Source organism: Elgaria multicarinata, chromosome 23, assembly GCF_023053635.1.
Source record: "Elgaria multicarinata webbii isolate HBS135686 ecotype San Diego chromosome 23, rElgMul1.1.pri, whole genome shotgun sequence".
NCBI classification, from domain to species: Eukaryota; Metazoa; Chordata; class Lepidosauria; order Squamata; family Anguidae; genus Elgaria; species Elgaria multicarinata.
This window is the reverse complement of record NC_086193.1, coordinates 9,877,018-9,889,776: the sequence shown is the minus strand read 5'-3', so window position 1 is coordinate 9,889,776 and position 12,759 is coordinate 9,877,018. Positions and strand designations below refer to the sequence as shown.

At 51.5% G+C, this 12,759-nt stretch overlaps 1 protein-coding gene across 1 annotated transcript in view; it reads right to left on the bottom strand.

Annotated features, from left to right (window-relative positions):
• Positions 1 to 5,648: 5,648 nt before the first annotated feature.
• Positions 5,649 to 12,759, bottom strand: part of WDR18 (WD repeat domain 18) — a 48,976-nt gene continuing 41,865 nt past the window's right edge. The window contains exons 9-10 of the mRNA XM_063146867.1: positions 7,591 to 7,659; positions 5,649 to 6,314 (exon numbers count right to left, since the gene is read on the bottom strand). Coding sequence (XP_063002937.1) covers positions 6,183 to 6,314; positions 7,591 to 7,659 — 201 coding nt within the window. The 3' untranslated portion in view covers positions 5,649 to 6,182. The remainder of the gene's footprint in view (positions 6,315 to 7,590; positions 7,660 to 12,759) is intronic.

Genomic DNA, 12,759 nt, shown 5'->3' with positions numbered 1-12,759 from the left:
GTCCTGTTTACACAAAAAAATGTGTGTGCGTGTGTGTGTGTGAGAGAGAGAGATTCAAAATACTCCATAGTGCAGTAAATATTTCCCTGGAAATAAACTAACTAGATATGAAGGAAACAAATTGCACTGCATGCATGTTTGAGCTTATTTCCACAGCCTTATGGACTAGAAACTTGTTTTTTAAAAATACATATATATGCTGAAGTTAAATGCCGAATGCTGATCCTGAGCATATGTGGAACAGAAAAGGTGTTCATTGATAATGGGGGATTTGACTAAATGTTAGGAAGGTGGCAGGTTTGGCTTGGAGAGGGAGTTTTCACGCCAAGGCTGGACGGCTACCTATTAGGGATACTGCAGTAGCGGGGTCCGGCTAGATGCTCTTCAAGGTACCGGCCAACGCTATGGTTCTTATAAACCTGCGGCCACCAGGCTTGGCAGGTCCATTCTGGTTGAAGCCTCAAGTGAGATGTGGAAAAACAGAAAGGGGAAAAACAACGGACGTTATGTTGGAGCAGACGCACTGAGCGAGTTTGGCTAAAAAAAAAAAAAATTAGCAACAAGGCCAGCTAAGCTATTAAGCAAATTCCCGGGATGGATAGTTTATCTGCTTGACGGTGGACAGTTAATTAAGGAGATCGATTGCAGCCAGGTACAAGAGATAGAACCACCACCCACCCACCTCGGCCTGCGCCTCTCTCTGCCCTCTTCTCACCCTGCAAAGGTGCCAGGAAGGGACCGTGCCATAAACCCAGAGTGACCCCCGACTTTACCCAGAGAACTGGGGCTTGGGGGGAATTGGGCCGATTCTCATCCAGCTGGCAGAAGCCCGGCGTGAATCCTTCCAACCGCAGGCCGGTGGCGGTGGGCAGCGGCGCCTTCATTTTTAATGCCTTGACAACGTGAAGTGAGATCGATGGGGGTGCCACCGCCCGGGAACAAGAGAAGACAGAGATGGCCCGAGTTTGGCCTGGGGGTGGAGGAAGAGGGCGTCCCCCACCTTTGCACTCGGGGGCATGCTTTTAACTGCTGGAAGGCCCATGGGAAATGTCAGCTGGGGCTGCAGCCAATGTGGGCAGAGCCCAAGGGGAAAATAGGCAGACAGTCTCTCCCCCTCCCCCGTTTCTCTCTCTCTCTCTCTCTCTCTGTGCCATCCTTTCTTTCTCCCTCCCTGGAACCCCCCCTCTCTGCCACCCCTTTCTCTCTCCCTGCCACCCCTTTTCTCTCCTGCTCTCTGCCACCCCTTTTCTCTCTGCCACTATTTCTCTCTCTTCCTGCCACGCCTTTCTCTTTCTCTCCCTCCCTGGCACCTCTCTCCCTGCCACCCCTTTCTCTCTCTCCCCCTCCCTGGCACCTCTCTCTGCCACCCCTTTCTCTTTCTCTCTCTCTCTCCCCCTCCCTGGCACCTCTCTCTGCCATCCCTTTCTCTCTCCCCCCCTCCCTGGCACCTCTCTCTGCCACCCCTTTTCTCTCTGCCACTATTTCTCTCTCTTCCTGCCACCGCTTTCTCTCTCTCTGCCATCCCTTTCTCTCTCCCCCCCTCCCTGGCACCTCTCTCTGCCACCCCTTTCTCTCTCTGCCACCCCTTTCTTTCTCTCCCTCCCTGGCACCTCTCTCTGCGCCACCCCTTTTTTCTCAGCCACTATTTCTCTCTTCCTGCCTCCGCTTTCTCTCTCCCTGCCAACCCTTTCTCTCTCTCTCTGCCACCCCCTTGTTTCTCTCTGTCAATCTTCCTCTCTCCAACCCATTTCTGGATGGCCTTATAGGCCCCTTCTAAACTCTATTATTCTAGGTGTCTTTGATTCTAAGGGGTCTCTGAGTGCCCCCCTCCTCTCCAAGGCACCACTAACACCCCACCCAGCCACCCCGTACCTCTGGGCCCAATCCCAGAAAACAGGCTGCTGCTCTTACTCCGAATCTTTGCTCGGATGCTCAAAAGGGGCAGGTGACATGGCAAAGAGCAGGGACCAGAGGGTCCATAGAATGGCAGCGGGGCACCCTGCGGGGGTGGGGGCCCTTTGCAAAGGCCCAACGAGGCTGACCCCTGGCGCTGGCCTCTGAAGGTCATATTAGGAGCCCTGCGTGCCTCAGCCTGGTGATCCGCAGGAGATGGAGAAAGGGAATTTGCCGTGTAAGAGACTGACTGCAGTAAAGGATCAAGGAAAAACACAGCCTAGCTCCCCTCCTGACCCCACCAGTACTTTTGGACTTCATTCCTTTTTATGGTTCAATCCAAAGAGCAGAAGAGTCCAATCTGGACCGAAGAGCCTGTGAAAAGCTCTTAATTTGTGATGTCGGGAGCAGAAGGATATTCTTTTTTAAAAAACACATACACTCACCCCCCCTCCCCGCTAGCTGCTAGATGGAACAGAAAACAAAGAAGAAATGGCACTGATTAAACTAAAAGCATTATCTAAGCACACTGGCATCCTCAGCCCAGACACTCAGGGTTATTAAACCACACTTTAAATCAAATGGGTTTTCCTTCAGGACTAGATTTTGGTCAGCTCTGCGGTTCCTCCTTAGAGCGGGGGAGCGGGGACTTTTTGTTTGTGGAGCACCTTCACTTGGGGGAGGGGGAATTGCTTGTGGCCGCCATGTCAGCAGTGGGTGGGAATGGAGCCCGAAGAGGGTGGGAACGCCCTGCACCCCCTTCTCCGCCACACCTTCTCTTCCCCACCCTTCACTCTTTTTCTGCCACCTTTCAGTCACACCCTTTCTGTCTCTGCCACCCATTGTGTCTTCCACCTTTGACTCTTTCTGCCACCTCCTTTCACTCTCACCCTTCTTCCTTTCTGCCACCCCTTCTTTCTCGCTCTGCCACCTTCTCTTTTCCCCACCCTTCACTCTTTCTGCCACCTTCTTTCAGTCACACCCTTTCTCTTTGCCACCCGTTCTGTCTTCCACCTTTCACTCTTTCTGCCACCCTTTCTTCCACTTTCTGCCACCTCCTTTCACTCTCGCTCACCCTTCTCCCTTTCTCTCTGCCACCCCTTCACTTTCTGCCACCTTCTTTCAGTCACACCCTTTCTCTCTGCCACCTGTTCTGTGTCTTCCACCTTTCACTTTGTGCCACCTTTTTCCACATCCTCCACCTTTCTCTCTTTCACACACCCTTTCCCCTTTCTCTCTTTCTCCCACCCCTTCTCTCTCTGCTAGCCCCTTTTCTCCCACCCCTTCCACTTTCTCCCATCCTCTTTCACAATCTGCATCCTGAGAATCAATTTCCCTTTTTTACTGATTCAACTTTTGGCTGGCCTGAATCACCTGCCAGACAGGGCAAGGGGGAATCACGAATAAAACTTTCCACGGAGCTGGAGGAGCTTCGCGCAAGGGGGACCGAGAGGTCAAGGCGGTAAAAGCTGTTAAAAGCACACACCCAAAAATAAATGGGAACAAACAGACTTTTGTATCGATTCTCATGCCTGACTTAGATCAAAAGGGGGTGTGGAGCAAGAGTGTGCCGCAAGATTGGGAGGGGGGCGTAGCTTTCTTGCGGAGTGCTTGCGAGGTATGCGGAAGGCCCCGAGTTCAAATCCCTCGTGCTTCCAGTTATGTTCAGGTACCAGGTGACGAGAAAGAGTTTTGCCAGTTGGAATCAATCAGTCTTCCCTAACTTGGCAGCCTCCTGATTCTTTGGACTCCAACTCCCATCAGGCTCAGCCAGAAAGTCCAACAGCTAACGCCAAGTTGGGGAAGCCGGAATAGACAATCTTAGCCGACTTGGGAAGAAGAGCCTGGCTTGGCAGAAGTCAGCTTTCGATGTTGTCAGCATTTGACAAGGAGCGGGCCCGAGGGGCTCTTGCTGGAATGAAAAGCTGGAAAGACACCAGAGTCCTGCAGGGCCCGGCGTCTCCACAGCGGGAGCAGGGTGGATCTCCTGAAGGGCTTGCCCCCCACCCTGAGACCACGCACAGTGCCCCGTTACGGGAGAGCGCAGCAAAACGGCACAGTTGGGCGAAGAACTACCGCTTCAGGGTTGCGCTGGTGCGGGTTACACAAGGCCAGGGGTTGCGCTCTACTCCCCGCCCCACACGCTGGGGTCCGGAGGCACGAAGAGGCAAGCAAGGGCAGCACAGGGCCTGGAATTCCACTCTCACATCGAGCAAAGGTTTCGACATGAAGCAGGACAGGCGAGTCTTGCGGGGTGGGATGGGGGGAGGCCGCAGCGGAGAACGCTGGCTGGCGACGGCAGATTCCCTCGCCATGTGCTCCTTTTTAAGCAGCCCCCGCCGGAATAAAATTGAGAGAGCGCAGGGACGTCTCCTTCCCCAAGCCGCTGCTCTCCTGAAATGCCAAACGGCAACGCCCATCATCCCCAGGCTGGGAATGATGGGAGTTGCAGTCCAACACACCCGGAGGGCACTCACTTGGGGGAAGGCAGCTCTAATGTAACAAGGCCAAAGTCGCTGTCCAAGCGGTTATTGGAGAAACCCCCCCCCCCCCACGGTTTTGTCCATTTCAAAGTCTGCAGAATCGAAGCTGATTGCTCCTTCTTGTGAACTTGATTTCCGGGGCAACTGAAGGGCAGAAGAATTGCTCGGAACTGCCATCCAATTCAGCACCGTTTCCCGGCAACGGCCGGCCAGCTGGATGTCCCAGGGAGATGGAGAAAGAGGAGGTGCGGGAGAAATCCCATTCTTTGTTTGTCCTCAGCAGCTGGTATACTGCCTCTGACTATGAAGGCTCCATTGTCAGCTATCCAGCTATTACTGGATAAGACTAAGAAGGTCCGGAAGCCTGAGGGGTGCAGCAACTCAGGCGCGGGGGCCAAACTACAACCACCCACACACCCCCAGCGTTCTCCAGAGACGGTGCCCAATTCCCCTTGCATCGCTCCCGTTCTCCCAACCAATCACTCAGTAGCTCTACCTTCCGCTGGAATGTGCCCCCCCCCGAACATCTCCGAAACTGAATTTGGCCTTTGAGTCTGAAGAGCTTTAGCACCCACGATCTCATTCAGCATTGTTTCCTCGCGTAGCCAACCAATGCCTCCAGGAAGCATGAAAGCAACAGTCCTCTTCTGCAGAAGATTATATTCAGAGAGTATCCCTGGCTCTAGGGGTTCCATTGAGCCAACATGACTAGGATCTTACCAGGAGCCTTGGTGCGTCAAGATGAAATTCCACCTTCCCTGCCATCCTGTTTCCAACGCTTTCCAGCCAGATGCTTCTGGGAAGTCCACAAGCCATGAAGGCAACAACAATTTGCTACTCTTTAAAGAAGGGGCGCACAACGCACAACACGTGATTCAGTAAGCCTTTTTTGTTATTTTTTTTTTTAAAAAAACAGTACAAAAATGGGTTTGTTGTGGGATAGAATCAGAGGTATTCCTCTAAACAAAGTGAAAGATTAGAAATATAAAGAAAGATTTGCTGTGCTGCAAAAGCCAAGCTGGCTTTAGGTGGTGGGATTTGTAACCACTCCGCCACCAAAAATGTCAGCCCTGGAACCGGCAGAACAGCTGAAAGGTCTGCTCTAATCCATTAAGATACGCAGGGGATTGCATTTGTGAAGGTTCCGACAAACAAACAAACAAAACCTAAAAGCTTCCCCGCATGCAGAAGACTAGCACATCAGGATGAACTGCTCGACGAAGCACTCTCCCTGTTATGCTAGCTTACTACAACTGGGGAGTGGTTTTATTCCCCCCCCCTTTTAATATGAGGGGAGGTGTTGAGATATAGGACTACGTAACACGTAGAATGACTCTACAGAAGATTCTCTCAGCACTTGACAGACACCACCACCACCACCACACACACAACAGGGAAAACGTAAGAACCGTCTTCGTCGTGCAGAAATGGATTCTTCGCTCAGCTATGCAGTTCAGTTGGACCCCACACATTTGGGTGCTGCGGTTTCAGCGTTTCTCAAGCCAACTCAAGATCCACCTGCTGTTTGGGATGCAGTAAACTGTTTGTTAAGAGTCCAAAGTTACCAGGGCGACAGAGAGGGGAGGCCGTGATACAAAAAAGGGCCATTTCTCTCCTCCCTGCCAGACAGCTGACTCACAGAGCTGCGCAGACATGAGACTCCTGTGTCCCAGCTGCGCAGTTACCTCTGCAAAGACCCACACCTGTGTCCAAGAATAGAGGACTCGACAATGCACATTGGCCAAGGGTCAGGTACTGGCTTGCCTCTTCCCCTCTCCGGCTGTAAGCTGGGCTTCCGAAGTTGCCCTATTTGCCGGGCTTGGTGATGATGCAGCTGGAGAAGTCGAACAGGCTCTTGTTGATCTTTCGCAGGGTGGCAACTTCTTCCTCCAGGTCCGTCACCTGGATTTTCAGCTGCTCATGGTCCCCCATCAAATTCTGCGGAGGAAAGGGTGAGCCGGATGAGGGAGGGCATTCGGGGAGGCAGGGAATCACGACCATCCCACCCATGGGGAAATTAAGCCAGCCTTCTAGAGGAGGGCCAGAAGAATTACTATCCTTCTCAAACAAAAAATAGCCTAAGAGGTCACTAGTTCCTTTAGCAGGCTAATTTTTTTTAATGCCTTCTATCAAGCAGACTGGCTGGCAGAGGAGCCTTTCTCAAACCAAGCACCCTCCAGATGTGTGGGATTGCAACTCCCATCATTCCCAGGTTGGGGAAGGTGGTTTGCTTTGTCCCTCCCCTGCTGGCCCACTTGTTTTTCCTGCGAGATGGAAGGCGGCAGCTTCTTCCTCAACCAGCCCGACAGCCAACAGAGAGCTTCATGCTGCCTCTGCCGGCCTGCTCGTTCGCCTGCATGGAATTCCTTGTCGCCCGTACAACTCCTGGCAGGGCCAGGAGTTAAAATACGAGGCTGGACTCCATATGAAATGGGAAAGTGGAAGGGCTACCCACACCCCTGTGACCGCGCCTGTGTTTCTAAGATAACCTTTGCAGGCTCACCTCGCTGTGAAGATCCCAGAGCAATGGACAGGACACCCCTCCTCAGGACTACAGCACAGCTCAGCCTCTCCCCACATTCTCCCCTTTGCCTGGTGCCTCAAGGCACCCAAGACAGAACAGTGCTTTCAGGGTACAAGAACCAGCAGTCCTCCGGATGTGGCCAGAGTCCCAACACCTATCAGCCCCAGGAAGCATGGCCAACCGTCAGGGATGATGGGAGTCGTGGTCCAACGAGGATCACCGCCTCCCCCATCCCTGGAGTGTGAAGTAGTTCCAACATGTCCTCCCTGCCTGAGCTTAAGCATGGCCTCTTCTGTTTTTAAAGACGCAGGGTGCAGGCGTTTTTTGTTTCAGAGGGGTGCAACGGGATCACTCAAGCTACAGCTTTCTGCTTAGCCTTCTGTTGGAGGTTTCTAGCCTGCATCGTTTCAAAATGTGTTTTACTACTTTAAATTGCATTTTTTAAAATTTTCTTGGGGTGCATTGGGGACCCATGCGAGTCCCCCCGAAAAAGAAAAAGCCAGTCAGAAAGGTCAAATTCCCCACTCTGATGGGTACGAAGCAGGGGACGCGTCCAACCCGGTGTTTTAAGTTTTCAAGGCCCCCACAGCACAGAACGCAAGGATGGCCGGTCTGCGATTAAAAAGCCCCAGAGGGCTGTGGAATGAAGCCTCCCCCTCGGCAACGTTGACCCATTGCGGGGAGACTCACCTTTTCCTTTGTGCAACACATTTGTGAATACAAGCGCTCTGCTTTCTCCAAGTAGCTCTCCCCGGATCCCTGTGGAAGACAGAACAGAGCGGCAGGGTCAAAAGAGAGGTGGAGTCAGAGCCAGATTCTCAGCGGGTGGGGTATTTCGACCGGCCGAAGCAAAGCCGTGAGAGCCACACGTCTGCGTGGCAGTGGAGTTTCATTCCGGCACAACGGTGGGAACAGCTGAGCTTCTAAGTACCTCCTGACAAAAGGCGAAGCGAACAGATAATCTCTTAACAGAAAGCCAGCGAATCTGACAGCTTCGGACTGCTGGTTTCAGAATTCACAAGAGGAATGGCGTATCATCGATGATAAGAGCCACAAACAGGCTTTAAGGAGGTGTCCTCTTGAGTGGACCGACAGCGGTTCTTAAAGCTGAGCTCCTTCTCATTGTGGGCTGCAGAAATCGGGATGGCACAGGCATCCATTCACCTGCAGCCTCGCTCAATGAAATGATCCACACAGCGTCCAGGATCTGCCTTCGCCTGCCCGTGGGGCTCCTCCAAGCAGGTGAGGACACGGGGCAGGCGAAGGAAGGGGAATCAGCAGGCGCTTGAATTGCCGACGCTTGCACTGGGAAGGAGCGGCGCGCAGGGCAATCCATTGGTTATCTCCAATCGTGGGTTGGAGATAACGAGGGGATTCCTACCCCGTTCCCTGGGAGCACCCAGGCCAAGGGGCAGGGCTTATGGACGGAAGCGGGTGACGGTCACAGGAGGCGCCCAAGCCTTTGCAGGCTGGATGGGGGACCTCCACAGGACAGATGAGGTCAACGATGATAAGAGCCGCAAACAGGTTTTGAGGAGGCGTCCTCTCAAGTGGACTGACAGCGTGAGCGGGCTGGACAAGGCAAGCGGTGCTCGGAATGGCTCCCTGCCACCCGTGCCATCTTTTCACGGCTGAAACGTGACGGATTTCTTGCGCTCTTTACCCCCACAAAGCAGGTTCAGGTTCCCCATCCCCCAGCCTGGGGCCCTCCAGATACTTTGGACTGCAAATCTCTGCATTGCTAACCATTGCCAATGTTGGCTGGGGTTGATGGGAGTCAAAGTCCAAAATATCTGGAAGGTACCAGTCTAGGGATGGCTGCCCCAAGGGTGCCCGGTCCGCTTTCCATTTTAGTTTCATTTCTATGCCGCCCCAAAGCTCAAACTCTCTGGGTGGTTTCCAAAGATGAAAAGCCACGAAAATAGAATATTATATTGTAATAATAAAAAAAGCCATTTACGTACAACATATAAATGGCTTATATGTGATATGAGATCACATTACGCCAGTCCTTTTACAACTTCATTGGCTGCCAGTCCAGGTCCGGGCCCAATTCAAAGTGCTGGTATTGACATTTAAAGCCCTAAACGGTTTGGGGCCAGGTTATCTGAAGGAACGCCTCCTCCCATATGTACCTACCCGGACATTAAGATCATCTACAGGGGCCCTTCTCCGTGAGCCCCTGCCAAAGGAAGTGAGGCAGGTGGCTACTAGGAGGAGGGCTTTCTCCGCTGTGGCACCCCGGTTGTGGAACGAGCTCCCCAGAGAGGTCCGCCTGGCGCCTACACTGTACTGCTTTCGTCGCCAGCTGAAGACCTTTTTATTCACTCAGTATTTTAACACTTAATTTTAACTTAAATTTAAATTTTACTGTTTGAACTCTGTATTTTAATCTTATATCAACTTTGCTGTGTGGTTTTATCCTGGTTGCGCTTTTTATATTGTATTTCATAATTGTGTTTTAACCTGTTGGGTGTTTTACTGTGGTTTTAATTTTTGTGAACCGCCCAGAGAGCTTCGGCTATTGGGCGGTATAAAAATGTAATAAATAAATAAATAAATAATATAAAAACACCCATGCCCACATACACCTATATATCAGGAGAAGAGCCTTTGGCGTGGTGGCCCCCTTCTTATGGAAGTCCCTGTCATTGGAGGTCAGGCAAGCACCAACGTTGCATTGTTTTCGACGCCTCCTGAAAACATGATTGTTCCAAGAAGCTTTCCCGGGAATAACCGGCTGTGGTTCAATCTGCACCTGTTCCTTTTGAAATGTAATTTTGAATGATGCTTTTATTCTGTTATCTCATTTGTTCACCGCTCCGAAATCCTCGGATAGGGAGTGATATAAAAATATTGTAAACAAAGAAATGAATAACTATTTGACCATCTAGCCCTACGTGACACAAATCTGTGGCAGCTTCGCAACAGCCCCCGAGCAAAGCGGAAAACCACTCTCCTCATTTAAGAAGGCTTCTCGCCCTTCGTCGCCTGGAGGTATCATTCCTAGCCACGAGGCGCGACTGTCAAGGTTGGTCAGTGTCACGCCAGTATTGCAAGCTGATGGGCCGGTGTGCGTGTGTGCGTGTGAGGGAGAGAGACGGCCTTGCATGAAGGCCGCCTTCCGACTTTGCCGCAAGTAGATCCACAGGGGCAACTTCATAGAATCATAGAATAGTAGAATTGGAAGGGGCCTCTAAGGCCATCAAGTCCACCCCCCCCCAGGAATCCACCCTAAAGCATCCCTGACACCTTAAAGTGTACCTGAAAGATGGCTGTCCAGCTGCATCTTGAATGCCTCCAGTGTGGGAGAGCCCACAACCTCCCTAGGTAACTGGTTCCATTGTCGTACTGCTCTAACAGTTAGGAAGTTATTCCTGATGTCCAGCCGGAATCTGGCTTCCTGTAACTTGAACCCATGATTCCGTGTCCTGCACCCTGTGAGGATCGAGAAGTGATCCTGGCCCTCCTCTGGGTGACAACCTTTCAAGTACCTTTTATCAGCTTAGGCTGATATACCAACTGCACCCTTATCTGGACGGAGATAGCCTAGCTACAGTTATCCATGCTCTGATAACCTCTTGTTTGGATTACTGCAATGTGTTACACGTGGGGCTGCCGCCTTTGAAAACAGTCTGTAAACTTCAAGTGGTACAAAACAGGCCAGCATGGTTACTAACAGGGACTGGCCGACGAGATCACATCACGCCAGTCCTTTTCCAGCTTCATTGGCTGCCAGTCCAGGTCCAGGCCCGATTCAAAGTTCTGGTATTAACATTTAAAGCCCTAAACGGCTTGGGGCCAGGCTATCTGAAGGAACGCCTCCTCCCATATGTACCTGCCTGGACCCTAAAGTCATCCTCAGGGTCCTTCTCCGTGAGCCCCTGCCAAAGGAAGTGAGGCAGGTGGCTACCAGGAGCAGGACCTTCTCTGCTGTGGCACCCCAGCTGTGGAATGAGCTCCCTAAGGAGGTTCACTTGGCACCTACATTATATGCCTTTAGACGCCAGGTGAAGACCCTTTTATTTTCTCAGTATTTTAATAGTCCAGAAGTTAATTTTAACTTTGCTGTTTAAAATTTGTATTTTTGCACTGCTGCTGTTTTTATCTGGTTGAGCTTTTATATTGTATTTTACATTATGGTTCTATACTGTTGTTTTATACTTGAATTGTCTTAATTTTATAAGCCGCCCAGAGAGCTTCGGCTAGTGGGCAGTATAGAAATGCAATAAATAAATAAGTAAATATTCGAAGAGTGCTATCCTGACTCCCCTCAATCTCCTCTTCTCCAGGCTAAACATGCCCAGTTGTTTCAGTCTCTTCTGAATCTGTTAAGACAAGCACCCTGAAACGGGTGCTCGATGCTCCCCTCCATCTGGCCGTCTTTGTAGTCTCTGTTCACTCGACGTCCGGGAGTACAGCGAGGAAGGGGGGAACCTCCCTCCTTCGCCACAATGGTGCTACCGTGGCTGATCAGGAACGCCAGACACGCAGGCCAATAGTTGCTGTTCTAATTTTGGAGCAGACATGCTGCTGATAACGGCAGATAGGAGATTTTTATCCAGTATGCTGGCTGTTGAGATCCGCACAGCCTGCCCGGTGCTACCATCCCAACCTCTCTCTCTCTCTCTTCTGGTTGTTATTACTCCGTCTCCGAGATGAGGAAGACATCATGTCATTGTGCCGTCTCCGAGAGAAAGGGAGCGAGAGCAAGGTCTCCAACTGCAATCAGTACGGAGAGCCAGGCAGAGACGCGCTCTATGAAGGTTACCGCAAACGTGGCTCTGCTTTGCCAAAGCTTTCAACCCTGCTGTGTAGGCAGCTTCAAGATTCTGGGGTGGATTCGAACAGGGGCTTCCCTTCGGAATGAAATGTAGGGACGCTACGGGAGCAGACCCATCTAGAGGCCTCCAAGAGGCAGCTGGATGGCCCTCCGTCAGGGCCCCCCTCCCCCCTTCCAATATTTACAGATGGACAAACCCCACTAATTCTATGACAAGTAAAAGGAAGTTCTTCGCACCGCGAGCCTCGTGTGGCAGTTTCTGCAGCCGAAACTCTCCCCATGGCCTGAGTTCGATCCCAGCGGAAGCTGGTTTCAGGCAGCCGGCTCGGGTCGACTCAGCCTTCCATCCTCCCGAGGTCGGTAAAATGAGTACCCAGCTAGCTGGGGGAAAGGTAATAATGGCCGGGGAAGGCAATGGCAAACCACCCCGCTATAAGGCCTGCCAAGAAAACGTCAGCGAAAGTTGGCATCCCTCCAAGAGTCAGCAATGACTTAGTGCTTGCACGAGAGGTTCCTTTCCTTTCTTCGCACCGCGCAGAGGTAAAACTATGGAATTTGCGATCACAAAATTGGCATGATGGCCACCAAATTGGATGGCTTTAAAAAGGGGGTTGGCTAAATTCCTGGAGACGAAGGCTATCAACGGGCTCCTAGCCCTGATGGTTGTGTGCTATCTCCAGTATTCGAGGCAGTAAGCCTGCATGCACCAGTTGCTGGGGTACATGGGTGGGCGGGTGCTGTTGCACCATGTCCTGCTTGTGGGTTTCTCATGAACAGCTGCTCAGCCACTGTGTGAACAGAAGTCTGGACTACATGGTCCCTCGGTCTGATGAAATATTTATGAGAAGCACCGCCCAGAGAGCTTCGGCTATTGGGCGGTATAAAAATGTAATAAATAAATAAATAAATAAACAGGGGATGAAGGCAACAGACACAGCAACTGGTATTCAGAGATACAGTACCTCTGAACATGGAGGTTTCATTTAAAGCGTATATTAATAATCAACCCTCAATTAGTTATCAATTACCACCACATCACTTTGCCGAATCCTCTATAAAATTGCCCAGGCTCCTTC